The sequence below is a fragment of the Thrips palmi genome, unplaced genomic scaffold (genome assembly GCF_012932325.1).
Source record: "Thrips palmi isolate BJ-2018 unplaced genomic scaffold, TpBJ-2018v1 HiC_scaffold_2, whole genome shotgun sequence".
Taxonomy (NCBI): Eukaryota; Metazoa; Arthropoda; class Insecta; order Thysanoptera; family Thripidae; genus Thrips; species Thrips palmi.
The window spans coordinates 7,837,923-7,858,033 of NW_023144629.1; the positions used below are offsets into that span (position 1 = coordinate 7,837,923).

Below are 20,111 nucleotides of genomic sequence, written 5' to 3' on the forward strand. Positions count from 1 at the left end.
CGAGGCGCGGCGCGGCGTCGCGTGGCGTCGCGGTTTCGCGCCTGGACTCGACTGGCGGCACGGCACGGCGGCACTCGGACCGCGGCTCAAGGCACCGGTGTCTGGGCGGGCGTCTGGACGGGCTGGGCATCTTGCCGCCCCCCTCCGCTCGCCGCCGCGCTACCGGCCGTCCCGGCCTGGCCAGGGCGGCCTCACCTGCCGGCGCCTCCCCCACCCCTCCGCACGGCCCGCGCCGAAAGGGTGGCCTAGCTTGGCGGGGCAGTCGGCCGTCGCCCGGAGCGTGGGCGTTGTTGTTGCTTCTCTTGTTGTTGTTTGCGTGGGTAATTTTTGCAAGAGATCGGGTCCGCCTTTTAGAGGAAACGCGTTAAATATGTCTGGAAAATGTCTCTGACATGTCTCTACTTGTCTCCATGGGCCGTAAACATGTTCCGTGACCACAAGGTTGAGAACCTCTTAAGATGCGGCCGAGCGCGGCCGAGCGCCTAGCGCCTGCGGTGCGGCGGGTAGGCAGCCCGCTCGCCCTGCCTGTGTAACGGGGCTGGCTACCCGCTCCATCACAGGCGCTTCGGCCACTTGAACTTCGGCTCGCCAGCACGCTGCCCTTCTGTGCGGGACTGCTGAGTGAGGATAGGGACCCCGAGCGCACTCGAAATGAAGTACAGATTGTGTTACATTGAGAAAGTCGTTTATATCGTTACGTCCTACAAAATAATGATAAGAAAATCGATGAAAATAAAATTACAAAATGGTTGGAAATCGTGACCGATCCGTTCTTTGTCCATGGGGCCCCATGGACCCTTCAGCAGCTCATGAGTTCCAGCGTGTCCCTGCCGTTGTCCGTGGCGTTGGTGATGGCGTTGATGGTGATGGCGATGGTGGTGGTGACGTCAGTGCCTAGGACAGGCGCACGGGGCTGCCGGGAGGGCACTCGCCCTTCTTGTGGATGGACAGGGCTGCGGAACAGAGTCAGGCATGAGTGGCACTGCTGAAAAGAGCCAGGAGACTCATTCCGAGAGCCGATTTCGTCGCTCTGTCTCTCTCGCACTCATGCAGCGTTTCTATGGGTGCGAGGGAGACAGAGCGACGGAGACGGCTCTCGCAATGAGTCCTCACGGCGGACTGTCCGACAGGCCAATCAGACCAAGAATCAGACCGATGGACTTACTGGTTCCCTTCTCGCAGGTGTAGGCCTGCAGCACGCAGTCGGAGCCGAAGGTGGTGAGCTTGGGCTCCTTGTCGGAGCCGCCCATCCTCACGCACACGGGCTCGTACTTGACGCCGTCGCACTTGGGGCACGTCTTGGTGGGCGCCGTGGTCTTGAGGGCGTCCGCGCTCAGGCAGAGGGCCGCTGGGGGGAAGGGACAACAGCGTTAAGTCAGCGTCGTCTGCTGGTCGCGCGCTGGCCAGAAGACAGGTGGAGGCGGCCAAGACTCTAGACGCGTTTTGAGCTCTAAAGTCGCTGGGAGTCGAACCGAACGTGTGACCCCACCAATGGATTGCTCTCCGAACGAGGAATCCATTGGCGGGTCACACGTTTGGTTCGAGTTCCATTTAGCGACTCTGGAGCTCAAAACGCGTCTAGAGTTTTGTCCGCCTCCACCGGTCTTCAGGCCCACGGTGCGAGAGCCCTGATCGGCATCTGCCGGCGTCGCTACTCCCCGCCAGCAGGTGAGTTTGGATCGCGGGTACCGCCTGGATGCCCCTGCAGGCTGCTCCCGAACGGCGGCCCCGTCGCTCTGTCTCTCTCGCGCCCATACGGCACGCCCCGCGAGTGCGAGAGAGACAGAGCGAGGCTGCCGCCTGGAATACGCGTGCCCGGCGCCACCGGCGCGGGCCTCAGCCGCGGCGTCAGCACTGTGGCCAAAGTCCGCGCGTGCGACATGGAGCGGAACGACTGTCGCTGTCTCCCTCGCACTCGCAGGGCTCTCCTGAAGGGCGCGAGTGAGACAGAGCGACCGGGACGCGAATCCACCGCCTCCGCCTTGGCGGCTCAACAAAGTCTCGAAGCTCGCTCGCCTGCACTGGGAAACGCGAAAAAGGGGGAAGGGCACTACCGGGAGTCGAACCCGCGACGTGGCTTACCCAGGGCGACGCAGGCAAAGGTCAACACTAGCTTCATGGTGAGGGTGGGGTTGGCGGCGGTCGGCGGGCGAAGGGGCGATGCGTGGACTGCTGGGCTTGCCGCTGCTTGCCGCTTGACTGAGGTCCTCCTGGAGCAGCACGGGCTAGTCATCAGCGCGGAGGCCGAGCCGGCCGGGTCCCCGTCGGCCCCCCTCCGCCCCCCTCCAGCGGGGGCGGCCAGGGCCCTGGTGGCGGCATGGCACAGCCGGTTCTCGCAGGATCCCCCCCCCCCTGCTGCCCCCGGGGGGCCTGTCCGTCCCGCGACTGCGTCGCGTTGATTTGCACACACAGTGGAGGACGGCCCGCGCGCCTCGTTCATCCGTAGGCATGCCGTAGGGCAGGGAAGGGTCGGTGATGGGTCGGGGGAAGGGTCGCCGGCTCACACCGGTGCCGAGCCGCACTAAACCCGACCCAACTGCCGACCCCGCGGGCCGCCGTCCCACCAACGAGCGGCTAGCACTAGTCCGCTGAATGCAGGTCAGAGACTGGCGGAGGCCGGCGTGGAGGCACTTCCTGTAAACATGAGCCTCGGCCTAGCTCAATTCATTGGCAATCAAAAACATTGTCGTCAAAGTCACTTCCCCACTTCTCCAGACGTCTCAAGGCACGCCTCAAGGTGACACCAAGTGCCCCGTCAAGTGCCACTGCCCGCGAGGCGCGAGGTTTGTCTCGGTTTGTTTGCACTCGGAGTTGGCGCTCCAGGGACGACCGAGCACAAGGCCGAGCGAGAGTAAGCTGACACGCCGAGGACGTGGAACGCGGACGGGGCCGTGCAAAGCGTGCGAGAGGCAGGGAGAGCGCCCGCAGAATGCAAGGTAGTCTGTGCCGCGCCTCACGGCTGCAGGAGGGGTTGCCTACCCTCCTCACAGCCAGGCGCTACCTTTTGAAGTAACTGCCTTGCTTTGCTACTCTATCTCTGCTTATCCCTGGACTTCCCAGACTCCACCGTCTGTTCACCCGCCCCGCGGTAACTTCTCAGGTTCAACAACGGGCTAATCGATTTCTTTTCAAAATCGAAAGCAACCAAGTTTGTGTTCTAGAGACATAAACTTCGTGTTTACCTCGGTAGCTCAATTTAATCCTAATAAAAATGTTCAACAAATGTCATGAATCAAGTACTAGGTCGATAGGAACTTTATCAGATCTCGTTCCGGGGAAGTCCAAGGATTTGGGGATCGACTGGTATTAATAGCGCGTTTCGATTAGTTTAAGATGTTAATGACGCAAAAAAAAAGTTCAGGCAAAACGCCTCTAATTTTTTATATCAACTGGTTTTGTTGTTTGTTGTTTTCTTAACTTTTACCCATACGCACTGTAAATTACTGTCACCATTTTCCCTTCAAACTAAAAACAAAAAGAGTATTTTGTTGCCATTTTTCTGTGTACTTCTTCCAGCCAAACATGTTCCAAGTACTTGAAACGCGATCCACCTTGTACGAATGCACACGACAGAATTCGTCAAGTAAAGAAAGATAAGGGGTGCTTCTTAACCTAACCAGCGGTCAGGTCATGCACACCGAGCTCGTCTGTTTACTGACGCCCCCTGGACGCCCTCTCCCCCTCCCCCTCCCCCACCCCCCTCTCCCCCGCCCCCGCGACTGTGTGTTGTTACTGTTGTTGTGGAGGTTAGAGGCCAGGCCAAGCCCAAGCGCCGTCGCGTCTTGTCAGCCGGATTTGTGATTGCGAAGGGGTTTCGCCTTGGTGCTCGGCACGCACGTTGCGCGGCCCTGCGGCCCATTCTGTCCAAGCTCAAGCTAGCCATGGGCGTGGACCTGCTGCGCGGTGGCGGCGGACGCGGCCACTTCTTGATCGCCTGCTTCGCCCTGCTGTCCCTGTTCCTCCTGTTTAACTGGTGGTCCCTGTCAACAGAGAACCTCGACTTGCTCAAGCAGATTGACGACCTGAGCCAGCACATGAAATCGAGGTGAGGTGGGCGTCATCGTTGGCCTGTCAGATTGACACGTTTCAGATCAGTGACTTCATTAGCAACTATTCGCTTCGGTTATGTCTTGGCTCTCATTTTTTTCCCTCGAAACATACTTTGCATTGACTCTGCTCATCTCCAATACCAGAATTGTTTTCCATTAACTTAGTTCACATTTATAATGACCAATGACCTGAAGTTTTACTGGATTAACTTTATAAACTAATTTCGCATTTCTTTTATTACAGTTCCAATTTGTTGGATCAATGCCGACGAGACCGATCAACACTTGAAGGTAGAGTTAAGCGCCTTGAAGAGGACAATGATAAACTAGTACAGACGGTTGAGTCCGAAAAGCAAACTGCCCAGAGACTCGAAGGCAATCTGAAGGAGAGCAACAAAGAAACACTTGCTTCCGAGAAGAAGTTCGATGGTGCCAACACCAAATGGAAAATGTGTGTCACTGAGCTGGTAAGTTTCTGTTCCATCCACATTGTAACTGGTACGTTTTACACACATCTTTAGTAACCATGTAACTAAAATTTTCCTTGCAGGATTCCTTAAAAAAAGTTGATATTGCCAAAAGTGGCACTATAGATTCCATGCGTATTGAGAAAACCGACCTAACCACTCAGATACAGGAACTTAAGGATCAGGTTGCAAAACTTGAAAGTCAACTGAAGGTATTATACAGATATCCATGTCAGGTTTATGTATTCTTGCTCTGTTTCCTGATGTTTTTGTTTTGTTTTCAGGAAAAAGTAGAAAATGCACCAAAGAAAACTTCATCTAGCACAGGTGCTGTCAGTTTGAGCCATCTAATGCATTTAATCTTGCCAAATTTATACTAAAACTGTTCTTTTTTTCTATATTTTGCACAGCTGCAGTACCTCAGAAAGTTGAAAATGATGCAGTGGCAGAAAATGAGGTAAGGAACATTCCTGAGCCCTACCATGCAGAGGAAAAGGAGTCTGAGCACAGAGGAGACCATCTGGGTGACAAGGATGACCAAGCAGTCGGTTAGTACTCAGTGTATTCCATTGTTTTGGCTACTCCTCACTAACATCCTGTGTCCCACTGTCACTTGTTATTTTTTGCCCAGATGAACGAGAGCTAGAAATGCAAGGAAACGGGGATGAGAGGAAGGGTTCCATTGCGTAACCATGAAGAAATTAAAAATGTGGAAAATATTTTGAACAGGCTGTGTGATGGTTTTAAAGTAACCGAAGTTGGTTAATGTAAGCCTGGGTTCAATTTGTGAAGCAGTATTTAAGCCTCAATTATGATCTTCATAATGTACAAACTCTCAATGCTCAAAAACTTAACAAAAGTAGGCACGTGAAATGTTTGCTTGATATTGTAAAGTGCAACTTTGTGACACTTTGCTCCAAGATTACATTGCATACTTAACAGCAAAAAAATGCAATTCATGTGATATTGATGTTGACTTCCTTTTGATCTGTAATATTTTTACCAATTTAGTTTCATGATCAAACTCTTTCATCTTTCATTAGACCCTATTGTTTTTAGCCTGTTTCTCAAAATTTCGTAAGTCTCTTTACTGCTTGTGCTCTATAAAAGCTTAACATTATGTGTCACTTGAATGTAGAAATCTAGAAAGTCTGTGAATTTTGTACAGATACTGTGTAAATCTCGAATTGCAGTATATTACTGCTTTGGCCAACTATTGAATCTTAACAGGCTTCATTTGCCAGTGGCTGATAATTCTCTTTGCACCTAAAAGCTGGAATGGAATGGATTGCAAATGATGCAGCTACAGAAAATCCTATGTTATGTTTATTTGCAACTTTCTTCCGTCCATTTGAATTGCTGAGCTCAAGGTGCTATTTTTATTCTCATTAAGTTTTATATATGGTTTGTGTTGATACTGTTACCATGGAATACATGGTTCACTATAAGATTGTGTTATGTTTTAATTGCTGTAATACTTTTATTGTTGTCATTTATGTTTTAGAGTTAAAAATTATTCTACTCCTTAAGGGTAAAGTCTATAGTAGTTATCAAATTCTGTCGATATGTGACTGATGTCTTCTTGATTATAGTTATGCCGTTCTTCTCTCATTAAAGCCATTCAATTTTTTGCTTATTATCCTATTGGTCGAAAAGGTGTGCTTTGCCATAGGGGCAATTGACTCTCAAAACTACTATTACTCAAAGCTAAAGCTGCCAACTTTGATTTTCCTCTGTAGACTAAGACTTGTATTTTTTACAAATGTCTGACTTATCTTTGTAAGTACAATTATGTAATGTAACACCTACAGGGTTCCTGTTGTTTTATGATGTGGTTTAGGTAATTGATGATATTTGTAAAAGCAAATTTGTCAGTTTGAAGCCAGTGGTCTAGCCTGGACGTAAAGAAAAATTGTGGACTGAAAGAAAATCCTAGTACTGGTAGTTAAAGGTATCTGTTGTGCTCTTTGCATACAATAACCGCTTTGTAAGGCTCTATTATTGTTCTGCTTGTTTAAATGTTTTTTCTGAGATCAAATTTTATGATAGTCTGTTGTGTAAATGCAATGGTACAGTGATGAAGTAAATTAAATTGGACATGTTTTGTAATTATATAAAGTGAAATAAAGTGAGTGCCTTAAAATTGCATTGTAGATTGCATCCTGGTTTACTTCAACGGCCTTTTTCGAAGAGTTTTTGTAAAGAAAGCCTCGATAAACCTGCATAGCCGAGCCGAGGCAAAAGACAAATCGGTTTCTTGAATTTGAATTTTCCGCCTCTGATATCGTTATTGATAGTGTAGTCGCTGCTGCTAATAGTGGGGCACTGCTGCCAACGCTGCGTGACCACATGTCACTCCGCTGTGATTTATTTTACTTGTTTGCTCAGCAGTTCATCTGTTGTTCGCATCGTAAGGAACAATACTGAAACCCACTTTTCTGAGGAAGTTCGACAGGACGCATATTCAGGTAATCACAAAAAGTTCAGTCAACACCTCGGTGTCGTTCAAACGGCTATTTTCAATCTTCGTGTCTCCCGGGTGCATGACCGTTTGTTTTGGTTTGGTACATAGTGTTCAGCTTTTATTGGCATGAGAAGAATGATTTTTACCAAGTGTTCACCGTTTCAATAGCCGGTTTATGTCAATTTCCACTGAAGACGGTAAACATCGACGAAGTCACTATGGGTCAGACCGGCAGCTCCTTTGGGCAAGGTTAGTGACACTTCTTTTCTGCTAGCGGCCTCTAGGGCCGTCCCGTTCGTTGCCGAAATCTTTATTTAAACGAAAACAACGACGATGATTGGTGTCAGGACGGTCGGAACCACCAAGGAAATGTCCGCAGTCACTGGTCCAGTCCTTACCATGCCATTCTGCTCTAGTTGGTCGGCTTAAAATGCTCCATCGTGTACTGCATGGTGGGGTATGGACTGGCTGGCTGCATCACACATTTATGACTCGACGAAACGTTAGCTGAACTGTCAACTTAATGCTTCACAGTACAAAGTTCAGAAGGGGATATTGCATTCTAGCAGATGGTTGTGCACATGTTGAATGCCAGCCTAAAAAATGTTCTGTGCGTCGTTTCATTCTTGAGTATGTTCCCTGTCGTTCCTTTCCGATGAATGTCAACAATGGCCCAATTTAATGTATCAACCCTAGTAATGGCTTTAATGGGTAGGCACTTAGACATTCCTTTATATGTTGTCATCATGCTCCAAGTACTTCACCGCAGCACTTTCGGTGAATTCCAATGTGGTTGGATATCTTTATGCTGCCTCGTGAGGGAAATCCCATTCCGACAAGGCACCTTGTTTCACCATCATCTTTGTCTTTTAACTTCTATCGTATTTTCTCAAGCTAACGCTGAAGCTGGGGCCTTGAAGACTGTCATCTCAGAGCTCAGCCGCATTGTTGCCTTCACCACAATCTTTCTTAGAATGGTCCCAGATGGGGTAACTAACGCATGCGACTAATGAGATCTCTGCTGTTTTACGACTCTTGCAACCAGAGTGTATTTGCTCCTGTCGACAGTGGAGCATAGTACTGGAAAGTCCCCCTGACAAAGCTCCCGCCTGTCGTTCTTAGTGGCCCGTCGCAGGGTTGTTGGCTGCGCCTTGGCGTGGATCACTTCGTCGCTCTGTCTCTCTCGCACCCCTATGGGACGCCCCATGAGTGCGAGAGAGACAGAGCGCCGCAATGGCTCGGCAGTGTAGGAGCGCCTTCGCCTTCGCTTTGCCTTCCGACTTACAGTGCCATGCCCAATGCCCCTCTCCTGCAGATAACAGGAGCAGCTCGGCCGCACGCTGGCACGCTGCTGATTGGCTCCCAGAGCCATCGCTCTGTCTCTCTCGCACACATGGGGCGCCCCGCGAAGGTGCGAGAGAGACGGAGCGTGCCGCAGCCGCAGTCGTCACGCCGCCCTAGCCGCCCTTCCCCCGTCCCGTCCGTGGACCGTATCTCCCTGACCAGTCGTCGCTGTCTCTCTCGCACTCTGGGGCGCCCGGTGAGGTGCTTGGAGTAATACTGTTAGGGTCCTAACAGAGCTGCACTTCTGTTTGCCACGCCCTGAAGGCTTGATTTTCAACTTAGAGACTTTCCAATAGCTCATCTTGTCACAAAGAGTGAGGATTTACGGGATGCACAGATTGGAGCTAACCCATACCGTTTCGGAGTTCAGGGCGTTTCTTGTGCGTGGTACTAGGTGTCCGGCGAATCGTAGAGAGAGAAGAGATGTTTCTGACTTTGCCACCATAGCTCCGACTGGGGCAACTTAGAAAGTTCTGGTTTTGAAAAGGATAGAAGGCGAGGCATGGACGGGATGTAATCATCATCGATGAATTCGGTCGTTTCATGGAGTGCTTTCCGACCGGTGGTTTCTGCTCTAGCATGCGTCAGGACAGCTCGGCCCACCGCCGCGCCAGTTAGGACTCCCCACAGTATTACTCCAAGGTGGGTGCGAGAGACGGAGCGACGGACTGCCCAGCCAGCCGCACGCCCACCCATGTCAAGCTCGCGGTCCCTCGTGATTCACGGCGGAGTAAGCCAAGTCTGGCGGCCCGGGCGTGCGCCAGTCGCAAGGCGCCAGTGCGCCGGGCAGGTAGGCCACCGAACCGACGCGGCCGGGGCACGGAGCGCCTGTCGGGCCGTCGGGTAGGCCACCCAACTGACTCGGTCGGCTCGCTCGCGCAGCGCGATGTCTGATCGCGCCACCAGGGCGCGCTCGCGTCGCTGGCGCGAGGATGAGGATGGAGCAACAGACGAAAGGCATGTCTACTGATCCTGGGTAGAACCATGGAGAAACGACATCGCCTGAGGATCTTCTACGTCACAGCAATTTGAATTGGACGCCGAATTGACGTCCTATCTAAATCGCAACCGATTCGATATCGGATAGGAAACCTCAGTCGATATCGAGCCGTTTCGGCATCCCGGCTGGACAGCCACTCATCAACGCTGTTCCAGTCGGTTGCAATATCGATGTCTCGATCGATGTCTCAATCGATGTCTCGGCGGCATGGCGCCACCCCCTGCGACTCGCGACAGCAGTGTGCCGCCCGCTTTGTGTGTCACGCTGATCGGTTTAGCGCGAGCCAGCGATCAAATGCTGTCCCGTCCGTCTTGAAAGGCAGAGCTTAGCGCAGCCAGCGCCGCGGCATGACGCCCGCGGTTTCTTCTGGACGAGGATAGGGGGAGGGGGGAGGGGGATTACAGTGTGCAAGAATGCCCTGATTGCGTGGGTGTCGGCACAGCTGCACGTGCGCTCGGCCTTGCTCGGCGCCGCGCGGACCACATGCGGAAAACACACAGGGGATGAAGCGGCAAAACCCTCTGGGCCTCTGGGGACGGCGCCAACTGCTCCACTGGGGGAGAGAGAGAGAGAGAGAGCAACCCCTTTGGCGCCTCGTCATCCCCCTGCTCCGCGGACCCGCACCGGCATGTAGCGTGTCCGACTTGACACTTGGGTGTATCGGGTCGCCGCTCTCTCTCTCTCTCTCTCTCTCTCTCTCTCTCTCTCTCTCTCTCTCTCTCTCTCTCTCTCTCTTCCTCTCTCTCTTCCTCCCTCCCCCACCCCATTTTTCAACCCTTACCATTTCCAATTCGCCCCTAATGCGGTGAAGTGTGTACGCTGGGCGGCAAGACCACCGTCCATTATGTTCGTAACACCGACCGCCGGCAAAAGCGGCGTTGTTGTCGTTTCGGAAACGTTTTTGACGAATGGTGTCAGTATTTTGGACATCTGTTGCCTATCCCTGGTTCGGCTGTTGTTGGTGTGTTCCTGCCAAGCGTCTGCCGGAATGCTTTGGGCTTTTCGAGCCCCTCGGAAAGAGGAGGCGAAGGTGTGACCTGCGGGAAAGGCATTTCGAGTCCACCCCTTAAAAAAGAGAAAGAGAGAAAAAGTGGCATGTGTCGAAAACTAGGATTTCAATTTAAAATTTTAGATGTGCTCTTTGAAAATGAACGCGACAGTATCGCTGATATCACACATTTTTGATCTGCTTTCTCATTTCCCGCTCTTTTGCCCCCCAAAGCTGGAGCAGAGAGAGAGAGAGAGAGAGAGAGAGAGAGAGAGAGAGAGAGAGAGAGAGAGAGAGAGAGAGAGAGGAGGGGGGAGCTGCATGTATAATTGCATGCCGCAAAACCCATCCTTCTCTCGTATCGGATTAAGAGTTGCGTCGTCCCCGAGCAACTACTCCCTTCGGAATGAGGGGGGAGGCCGCGCCGACGCACTACTTGGAGTGCTTCCTGGCTGCTGATCCAGTGCGGGGACTGCCGGGGACTGCCGGGGACTGCGGGGGAGGAGAAGTCCCTCCCCGGGGACGTGTGTGTGCGCGGCCAGGGCGGCCGGCAGACTGATTCCGTCCGAGAGTCGTCGCTCTGTCTCTCTCGCACCCATACGCAACGCTCTTGCGAGTGCGAGAGAGACAGAGCGACGAAAACGACTCTCGGAATCAGTCTGCTGCAGGGCCTCGCGCTGCCTCGGCTCGGCCATGTGCGCCGTGCCGTGCCGTGCCGTGCCGTGCTCTCCATTAGTTTGGCGTGGACTCGGCGCCATCTGCCGACCGCGGCACCGCCTTGTGGCGCACACTGTGGCACGGCCGGCACCGCGGCGCTCCGGTTAGAATGGGATCGCATCGCGTGTGTTTGTGTTGGTGTCGGTGGGGGCGTGTGTGTGGCGTTATGCGTAGGTGTGCGTGGAGGTAGGTCCTTTCCCCCAAACGCTCCTCCGTCTGCCGCCCGCCCTCTCGTTACTCTACACCGATGGGGGGACCCGGGGACCCAGCCGCCAGCGATCCAGCAGAGCGGTCTGTCTCTCTCGCACCGCCACGGCGAGCCCCGTGAGTGCGACGGGGACGGAGCACCCCGCCGCCCGCCACCCCCTTTTCCCAATCTATTTCCGTGCGTTTCCGGTCACACCTTCCTCTCCTTCCACCCAGCCAGCCAGCCGCCGGGTGCGCGGGGGGCGGGGGGCCTTTCTTACCGGCACGGGTCCCCCCCTGTGTCGGCCCTGTCGGCACACTGTCGGCGCGGCGGCACGGCCCAGCACGTGTCTGCCCTGCCGCCACACCGGTGGCGAACGCCCCACCGCCCTGCCCGGCCCCGTTAGGTTATTGTGTACGCCCCCCCCCCCCCCGCGCAGCCCGCACTCCGCATCTGCCCTGCGCCCCCCCCCCCCCCCACTTTAATAATTTGACAAGGGGCAGTGAGTGCAGAAAAAGGAGCTAATTCGTAACTGTGGAGCATGCGCACGGCACGGCGGCGTGTTTTGTGGCGGTACGTACACTGGCGGCACAGTCGCTGCCACGTACTCGGCTTCGAATGCCAGAGCTAAAAGCACTTTTCGAAAAACAGGGGAACTAGCGGGTCGTGACTGTCTGCGACTTTTCCTCCAAGGACTGCGGGCTTTTTTGCAGTGCCAGCTCGCAAGTTTTTCGACGGTCGAGGGCGAAGTGCTCGCATGCTGCTGTGTACTTGTTGCGGCCGCGGGTTCGACCACCGCCCCCGCACTGAATGGCGGGTGTCTTGACTCGCCGCGGCGCGCGCTCGTCCTCGCGAAGACTCCCCAGAGGACGGTCGCGGACGCGCGGCGGCGGCGTGTCTCTCGGCTCGTCCTCGTCGTCCCCCGAGGGTGCGCGCCCTCGCCGCCCTCACCCGCCGCGCCGCGTCAAAATAGGCTGTGCGTAGACACTGTGGCTAAAAGCAGCCAAAACCATTCTGTTTGTTTTAACTTTTTTTGCGCGCGCGCGTGGCGGCTCGACGTGTGCGTGCGTGTGTTGGTGTCTGTGTGCGTGCGCGGTGGCGGGGTTCATCTCTTGGGCAAATACAGTGGCGCAGTTCCTGCACGAAGGGCGAAAGTGTGTGCGAGTGCAGCGCGGCGGTGCAGCTGCCGTCGTGCGCCTCGGAGGCCCCGCCTGCCCCTGCCTGCGGAGTGCGTCGCTCTGTCTCTCTCGCACACCTGCGGGCCACGGCGGTCCGCCCCACGAGTGCGAGAGAGACAGCGAGAGCTCGCCCGGCTGCGGTGTCATTAGCCCACCGGCGCGTGGCGCAGCTTCACCCTGCACGCGCCGGCCGGGGCGGGGGGGGGGGGCGGGGCGGGGTGGGCGGGGCGGGGCGGGGGGGGGGGGGCGGGGCGGGGCTCGAGACGCGCCGCAGCACACCTGGAAGGCGTGCCCCGGCCGCGGTGCATGCCGTCAATGGGCCCACCGGGCGCACCGGGCCCACCTCGCATTACTTTCCTAAACGGAGGGAAAGAGGGAAAGGGACGCGAGGGTTTGGAGTGGAGGGAGCAGCCTCATCCGGCGCGTTGGTTCCGCTTTGCGTTGGTAATCGGCCCGCGGCCCGCGCAGCCCGCGCGCCTCGTCATGTGGGCATAGGGGCACCTGGGGGCCCCTGGGGGCACCTAACCGACTGGGGACGGTTTGCTTGCTGGTTAATCGACTTTCGGCTAAAAGTCGACTTTCGCCTAAAAGTCGACTTTCGACTAAAAGTCGACTTTCGACTAAAAGTCGACTTTCGACTAAAAGTCGACTTTCGACTAAAAGTCGACTTTCGACTAAAAGTCGACTTTCGACTAAAAGTCGACTTTCGACCAAAAGTCGACTTTCGACAAAGTCGACTTGACCAAAAGTTGACTTTTGACCAAAAGTCGACTTTTGACCAAAAGTCGACTTTTGACCAAAAGTCGACTTTCGACTAAAAGTCGACTTTACTTTTGTCCAGTCCGTTGTCAGATATGAGTGGTCATCGGGGGCTTTTACGCTGACGCTGCGGATTTGCGGGGGAGGGGGGGGGCTATCTTTGGCTTTTTGGCCGGCGCTATGGATGGAGTTTGAGTTGGGTGCGCGCGCGTTGCTTCGCGAGCAGGCCCCAGAAATCCCTCTCGGACTTCCCCTTCCCCGACATCAAAGTACTTCCCGGCGGGCGAGGGCGTCGAGGGCCGAGGTTCGCGGCCAATGAATGGAATACGTAATGCGGGTGTCCGATTGGCGAAATGGAGCGGGGCCCTTGGTGGCCTTGGAGCCCTGCAGACTGATTGCGGGAGTCGTTTTCGTCGCGCTGTCTCTCTTGCACCCATACGGGACGCCCCATGGGTGCGAGAGAGACAGCGACCACGAAAACGACTCCCGGAATAAGTCTGCCGGTCTTTGGCGTTTGGTTATTCCCCCGCGCAGCGGCGCCACTGCGCCCTGGTCAAACAGAAGGGCCTATATTGCCTCGGTCTCTGCGTCTTTGCAGTGCAGTGGCAGCGCGGCCGCACCGTGCGGCTGACAAGGGAACGTTTTCAGGTGTCAGGAGCCGATTGCTCCCATACTTTGGGATCTTAAAGACCATTTCAAGAAAGAATTTTCGGCACCCACAGTTCGTGCTAAAAGTCACTACAACGCCCTAAAATGAAAGTTCAAGGTCAGGGCCGGCCCGTTTTGGCCAAGCCGTCGGACGGCGGCCAGTGGCCAGTCAGTCGGGTCACGCGGCGAAAGTGCGTGTGTCACTTCGAGTTGTCACTCCTAGTGGCCACTATAGGCCGTTGGCATTGCCACCGCGGGTCATACCGAAATCCACCCCACCACTGTTTGGTCAAACCTGAACAGTAAGGGAATCAACTTCGCAAACTGCACGATCTTGCGGAATCCCTGTTTTCCTACCCTCTTCTCGTTCCTTTGTTTCTGTTTCTGAGGGTGGCTCACTCATCCCTGGTGCACCTTGCCTGGGTCGGCGCTTGCTCTGGCAAGCCTTTGGGGACTGTGGCGACTCCTCGGGTGTAAAGGTCAGGCGTGCCTGGCTCCAGTTGAGCCTCCAAACTTCTAGTGGGCCTCTAGCCAGCTTCTTGTCGACTTGTCGTACTTGCTCGTCTGCGCCTAGTGAGATCCCCAATGTCGTTAAGTCTAGCGAGGTCAAGCGAGCGAGTTGCCTCTTCAGAGTCTCTCGCAATGCCAGAAGGCCGCTTCCGAGCACCGTCTCGATGACCCTCCTAGCCAGCCCCACTGAGCTTGTACACTGTTAAAAAAGCAGTACATTTCAAGGAAAAGGGTACGGCTAGACCGTACCTCACGGTGTACAGAACAACCGTACCCAAAAACCGTGCTTCCCATAGGAGCCCATGTTATGAAAAACCGTACTCCGTACCCCAAAATCCGTACTGGCTGAGGTACGGTGGTACCAGGCAAATTGTCTATCAGACTGTGCCTTTTCCCGTGGATTTTTTCTACAGTCCTGGTCCGTACCGTAGGGCCGCTACCTGCCGGGTTGTACCTCCATCACTAGGGCCGAAACCTCGTCCGGGGAAAGAAGCTCTAACTATACGGTGGGGCCAGCGCCGCCGGCAGCGACCGTTCTAAGCGCTTGGTGGAACATTACTGGCGAATAGAGGCGAATGACGAAAGACAGAAGAATTCTCCTGTAATGTTTCTTGCCTTTAGCAATTAGAAAGTTTCTGTCGGCGGTGACTGAGCGTGACCCAAAGGGGCGGCGGCTCGCCTCGGACGCAGCGGTCGAAACCTAGTGGCGGAATAGGGCACCTCGGATGGTCAGAGGTCCTGCCTGCCGTGTGCCAAGGGTAATAGTGTCCCGCGCGGTGCTCTGCACTGTGCAAAGCCTCTTCTGATCTAATTTATTTTATTTTAAATTTTTAATAGGCTGCTCTGTTAAAAAAGCCGTGCATTTCAAGGAAAAAGGTACGGCTAGACCGTACCTCACGGTGTACAGTACAACCGTACCCAAAAACCGTGCTTCCCATAAGAGCCCATGTGTTATGAAAAACCGTACTCCGTACCCCGAAAGCCGTACTGGCTGACGTACTGTGGTACCAGGCAAATTGTCTACCAGACTGTGCCTGTACCTTTTCCCGTGGATTTTTTCTACAGTGTACGCGGGCGCGGGCACTTGCGAGATGTCCTGGGGTATTTGTGCTCCACCCCCAAAAACAAAAACAACGAAACGAGGAAAGGATAGGCTCGGATGGTCAGAGGTCCTGCGGTGTGGCAGGGGTAATGGTGTCCCGCACGGTGCTGTGGGTCCTTGGAAAGCCTCTTCTGATCCAATATATTTCATTTTCAATTTTTAATAGGCTGGGAAAATTCATAAGACCTTTTCAAACTAAAACAATTACCATGGCAAATTGAAATTTCTGCTCTTAAATTTTTTCGTCGGGAACTAAGAACCATCTGCTTTCATGGACGTTCTTTGAAGTTAAATTTTTTGGTCAAGTTTATGAAAATTGGTCAATTTTCAACTTTCATTTTAGGGCGTTGTAGTGTCTTTCAGCACGAACTGTGGGTGCCGAAAATTCTTTTTTAAGGTGGTCTTTAAGATCCCGTAGTACGGGAGCAATCGGCTCCTGACACCTGAAAACGTTCCCTTGTGAGTTATGCCGACTCTTTATTGAAACCGCCGGGAAATGATGCGAACCGCACCTGGAGAAAAAAAAGGGGGGGTCATTTCGATGCTTCTCTGTAAACGCCGTAGACTAACGACTTCGAGAAAACCTATCTCTAGAGTGCGCGGCAAGGCAGTTAGTACGCGCGTGAAACGAGGCACGCCGCGAGAGTGAAGGAAGGGACTTTGCAAGTTTTGGAGGGAAAACGACGAAATGAACCGCCAAACTTGGCGACATAACGACCACCGCCGCCTCCGCCGGCGCGGCAGCCTCCCCCTCCCCCGCCACCCCCGGCCAGCAAAAACGCAATTCAAACACTGGGCGGCGCGGCGGCTGCGCGGCTGGCGAAATGCAGTAGTTTCCGTCCCCCCAGTTCGATTGGACTCGGCCCCACCCTCCACTCGAGCCAAAGTCCCAGTCCGCCCCGCGGTCCTTTGTTGCCTGGGTCGTCGTAGGTCCAGTCCTCGAGATGGGGGCGGGGCTGGGCCGGGCCGGGCCGTATCCTGCTCGCGCACTCCTTGACGGGCTCCTTGGCGCGCACCGCGGCTTGATGACCGGGGGCACTGCCGGCAGGGCGTGCAGGGCGTGCTCGGGGTGCCGTGGCGAATCGTGACCTGCAGCACCCGTGGAGGACACGGCGGAGGCGGTCGAAAATCCCACGACTTCGAACCGAACGTGTGACCCCACCAATGGATTGCTCTCCGAACGAGGAATCCATTGGTAGGGTCACACGTTCGGTTCCATTCCTGCTTAGCGACTCTGGAGCTCGAAACGCGTCTGGAGTTTTGGCCGCCTCCTCCGGTCCTCTGGCCCACTGTGATGCGTGAAGCATCTCTCCACCTTCGGTCGCCCTGTGCGCACGGGTCCTTCAGCTACCGCAGCAGTCATACGCGCGCGGAGGAGGATCCCGAAAAAAACTCGAAAAATATGCTTTCATGGCCCGGCGATCCAAGGGGGAAAAATTGAAAAAGCGTAGTTTCACTTGTTGGCTTTTTTCGTCCCTTGGCATGTGTGTGCTGCCCCGGCTGCCTCCACCTCCTCCACACCCTCTAGTCAAAAGCCGTTGCGCCCGGGGCAGGCCGTCGAGGCCCTCACAATGGGCAGGTTTTTGGCTAGGGCCTGGGAACCTGGGAACGCGCGCGTGGCCGGGGCGAGCCGGGGCCGCCGCCAGGTGCGCGAACAACGTCTTGAAGACGGTGCCCAAGACGGTGGCGGTGCAGCCTGAAAGCCAAGCGGGGCTCCGCGCGGCTCGGCGGGGCCCCCGAAGGGGACACGCGCCTTTGTGGGACGCCCGTGCCTCGTCTCGGTGACACACTGGCAAAGGCGCTGCGCTTTTGCAGCCCATGTGACCTGTGCAGTACTACCTGTGTGTGGTGTGTGCCGTGCCTGCACTGTGTGCTGCTCGCTGGTGCACACCGTGCACACCACAACGGCTGCAGCTCGCTCCAATGCCCCAAGCGCGCGGCGGGACACCTACACTCTTAATTTTTATTTAATTTGATTTTTGAATCTTGGCTCAAATTTTTATTTTGCAAAAAATGAATTTTGTCGAGATTGCAACTCAACTAACGTCCATGTGTAAAAGTGTCGAATATCTTTTTCAAAATTTTACACAGTGTGAATGAATGCAGACAAGTGACTCAGTGCGAACAGTTCTTCTTCGTCTTGGCTTGAGTTACATACTTCTACGACTTTGAAATAAAGAAACGCGATATGCTTCCCGTCCGTCGCTTCGCCGAGAGAAGATGATGAAGTGGGAAGCGAAAATGCGTTAGGTATGCACACGGTGTTGATTTGCAGACAGGGTGCCGCCACGCGCAATGCGCTTACTACTACTACTACACTACGTACGACTATATTGCATCGTAAAGATACACATCGCCTCAGTCAGCATACATTTGCAGTTACGGTTTTTTTTTCTTTCATTCGTTTAATTGACGTTCTGGTGTTCATCTTTTTCGAATAAATTGACTTTGATTCGCAGCTGGTGCTGCTTTACTTGGCTGTGTGTGTGTGTGCGTGTGTGTGTGCGTGCGTGTGTGTGTGCGTGTGTGCGTGTGTGTGTAGGTGTGTGTGTAGAGGTGTGTGTGTGTGTGTGTGTGTGTGTGTGTGTGTGTGTGTGTGTGTGTGTGTGTGTGTGTGTGGACACTGACGTGCACTGACGTGGCCAGGGCGCCGCGCCGACACTGCCGACAGCTTGGCGCGGTGCTTCGCGAGCTTCGCGGACTCGCTGCGCGCGTGTCGGGTTGCACGGCTGCACGGCTTACGTGACGCTACGTCACTCACCGTGTCCAATACGGCCATGCGCGTGTGTCATACAGTGGCACGGGCACTACCAGTGTGGTGTCGCTCGCCTCGACCGTCGTCAATAAACGTCACCAAAACGGCGCGGTCATGCCCGAATTTTTGGGGCCTTATCACCCACTATTGCTTCCCCCGCATCACCCATCGCTTCATTCTCGGTGTGTGCTTATGCGGGTTCGACCCCCCCCCCCCTCATTTTTTATTCGTTGGGTGCAGTGTAGTAGTTTGGTGGCACATGCGCCCTGCCTGCACCCTGCTGGAGAGCGGGACGCGCCGCCGATTCAGAGGAAGAGGGGGGGGGGGGGGTCGTGTGCCTGGCGCGTGCAGGTAACGCCAGCTGGCCGATGTGGTCCAGCCCTCCCCCCTCCCCCATCCGAGTAGTACGCCGGGACGGCCGGGACGCCAGGTGAAGCTTGACGGGCTGCCCACGCCAGGTGCCGGGGCACCGGGGGCACCAGTGTAGGGGCACGGGGAGACCACTGCGAGGCCTGGGAACGCTGCGATCGTATCGGCCTATCGGGCCGCAGGCCTATCATCGATGCTGCAGATTGACTGCACAACTTTTCGCGCCGTCTGCCGAGTCTCGTCTGTCTGTCTGTCTGCCCGTCCGTCTGTCTGTCTGTCTTGGCTGCCATGGTTCTGTCTTGGCTGCCATGGTTCTGTCTTGGCTGCCATGGTTCCGAAGTGGGCGGGAAGCTAATCAAAATCATGCGATTATCAAGTCAGGGGAAAGTTCCTCATCAACAAAACCAATATAAATCGTCGACCTTTTCTGTACTCTTTTATTTCGCCGTAACCTTTTTTTTTCGCGCGGGTGACTTTGGCGCCAAAATGATGTCAAGCGAAGTCGAATGTGTGTCCAGGCTCATTTTCTCAATCTCCGAGGGGGGATACGTCTGGGGCTCTGTCCTCACCACCGTGCTTGCGCTGGTGTTGCCGACTGTCTCTGTCTCTCTGCCGAGACAGACTCTCTCTCTCTCTGTGTGACCCGCGCGCTGCCCCCGCGGCGCTTGGCGTTCTTCGCCGATTCGCCGCCGCGGGGGTGGCTGGCTCGACCGGCTGCCGATAACACACCGTCTGGCAGTCGGGATACCCCAGCTACCCTATACCAACCCCAGCGCGCTCGCTTCTGTTTGCGTTTGGAAAAAGAAATCGATTATTCGGGAGCAATTTCGCCGCGTCGGCGGCGAGCACGTTGACTGGCGCACAGTGGGCCAGAAGACCGGTGGAGGCGGCCAAAAGTCTAGACGCGTTTTGAGCTCCAGAGTCGCTGAATGGGACTCGAACCAAACGTGTGACCCCGCCATTGGATTGCTCACGCTCGGTTCGAGTCCTGTGTGGCGACTCTGGAGCTCAAAACGCGTCCAGAGTTTTGGCCGCCGCCACCGGTCGTCCTGATCACTATGTGGCGGTTCCGTTTGGCTTTCGTTTTCGGCTTTTTGCCGGCGCTAGTACCGTTGATGAGTTTGGCCCGTCCGGCCTTGGCGATCGGCTCTGTGCGTGGCGTGGCATGCCACAGTGGGCCAGAAGACCAGTGGAGGCGGCCAAAACTCTAGACGCGTTTTGAGCTCCAAAGTCGCTAAATGGGACTCGAACCGAACGTGTGACCTTACCAATGGATTCCTCGTTCGGAGAGCAATCCATTGCTGGGGTTACACGTTCGGTTGGAGCCCTGTTTAGCGACTCTGGAGCTCAAAACGCGTCTAGAGTTTTGGCCGCTCCACCGGTCCTCTGGCCCACTGTGGCGTGCTGCCGGCCGGAAGGGCAGGACAAAGCTCCCTTGTGACACGGCCTCTCGCCGGCAAGCAGGCCGGATGTGATGCGCAGGGACCGCCAGGCTCGCCGCCAGGGCCCGGCCCTAAATGGCGGCCGTTTGCTCTGCTTTCGCTGCCATTCGCGGCAGGACCAAGGGCAGGACA

At 55.1% G+C, this 20,111-nt stretch overlaps 2 protein-coding genes across 2 annotated transcripts; one reads left to right on the forward strand and one right to left on the reverse strand.

The window, feature by feature from the left end:
- Positions 1–668: 668 nt before the first annotated feature.
- Positions 669–2,240, reverse strand: LOC117647007. Its single transcript, XM_034388486.1, has 3 exons — positions 2,083–2,240; positions 1,166–1,348; positions 669–953 (listed from the first exon to the last, which is right to left on the reverse strand). Exons 1-3 carry the CDS (start codon positions 2,231–2,233, stop codon positions 895–897), a joined length of 393 nt encoding a protein of 130 aa, XP_034244377.1. The 5' UTR covers positions 2,234–2,240; the 3' UTR covers positions 669–894.
- A 1,478-nt stretch (positions 2,241–3,718) lies between these two features.
- On the forward strand, positions 3,719–6,669 carry LOC117647162 (myosin-2 heavy chain, non muscle-like). The gene is made up of 6 exons (XM_034388731.1): positions 3,719–4,045; positions 4,294–4,516; positions 4,600–4,728; positions 4,801–4,843; positions 4,927–5,064; positions 5,148–6,669. Exons 1-6 carry the CDS (start codon positions 3,882–3,884, stop codon positions 5,204–5,206), a joined length of 756 nt encoding a protein of 251 aa, XP_034244622.1. The 5' UTR covers positions 3,719–3,881; the 3' UTR covers positions 5,207–6,669.
- Positions 6,670–20,111: the final 13,442 nt, after the last annotated feature.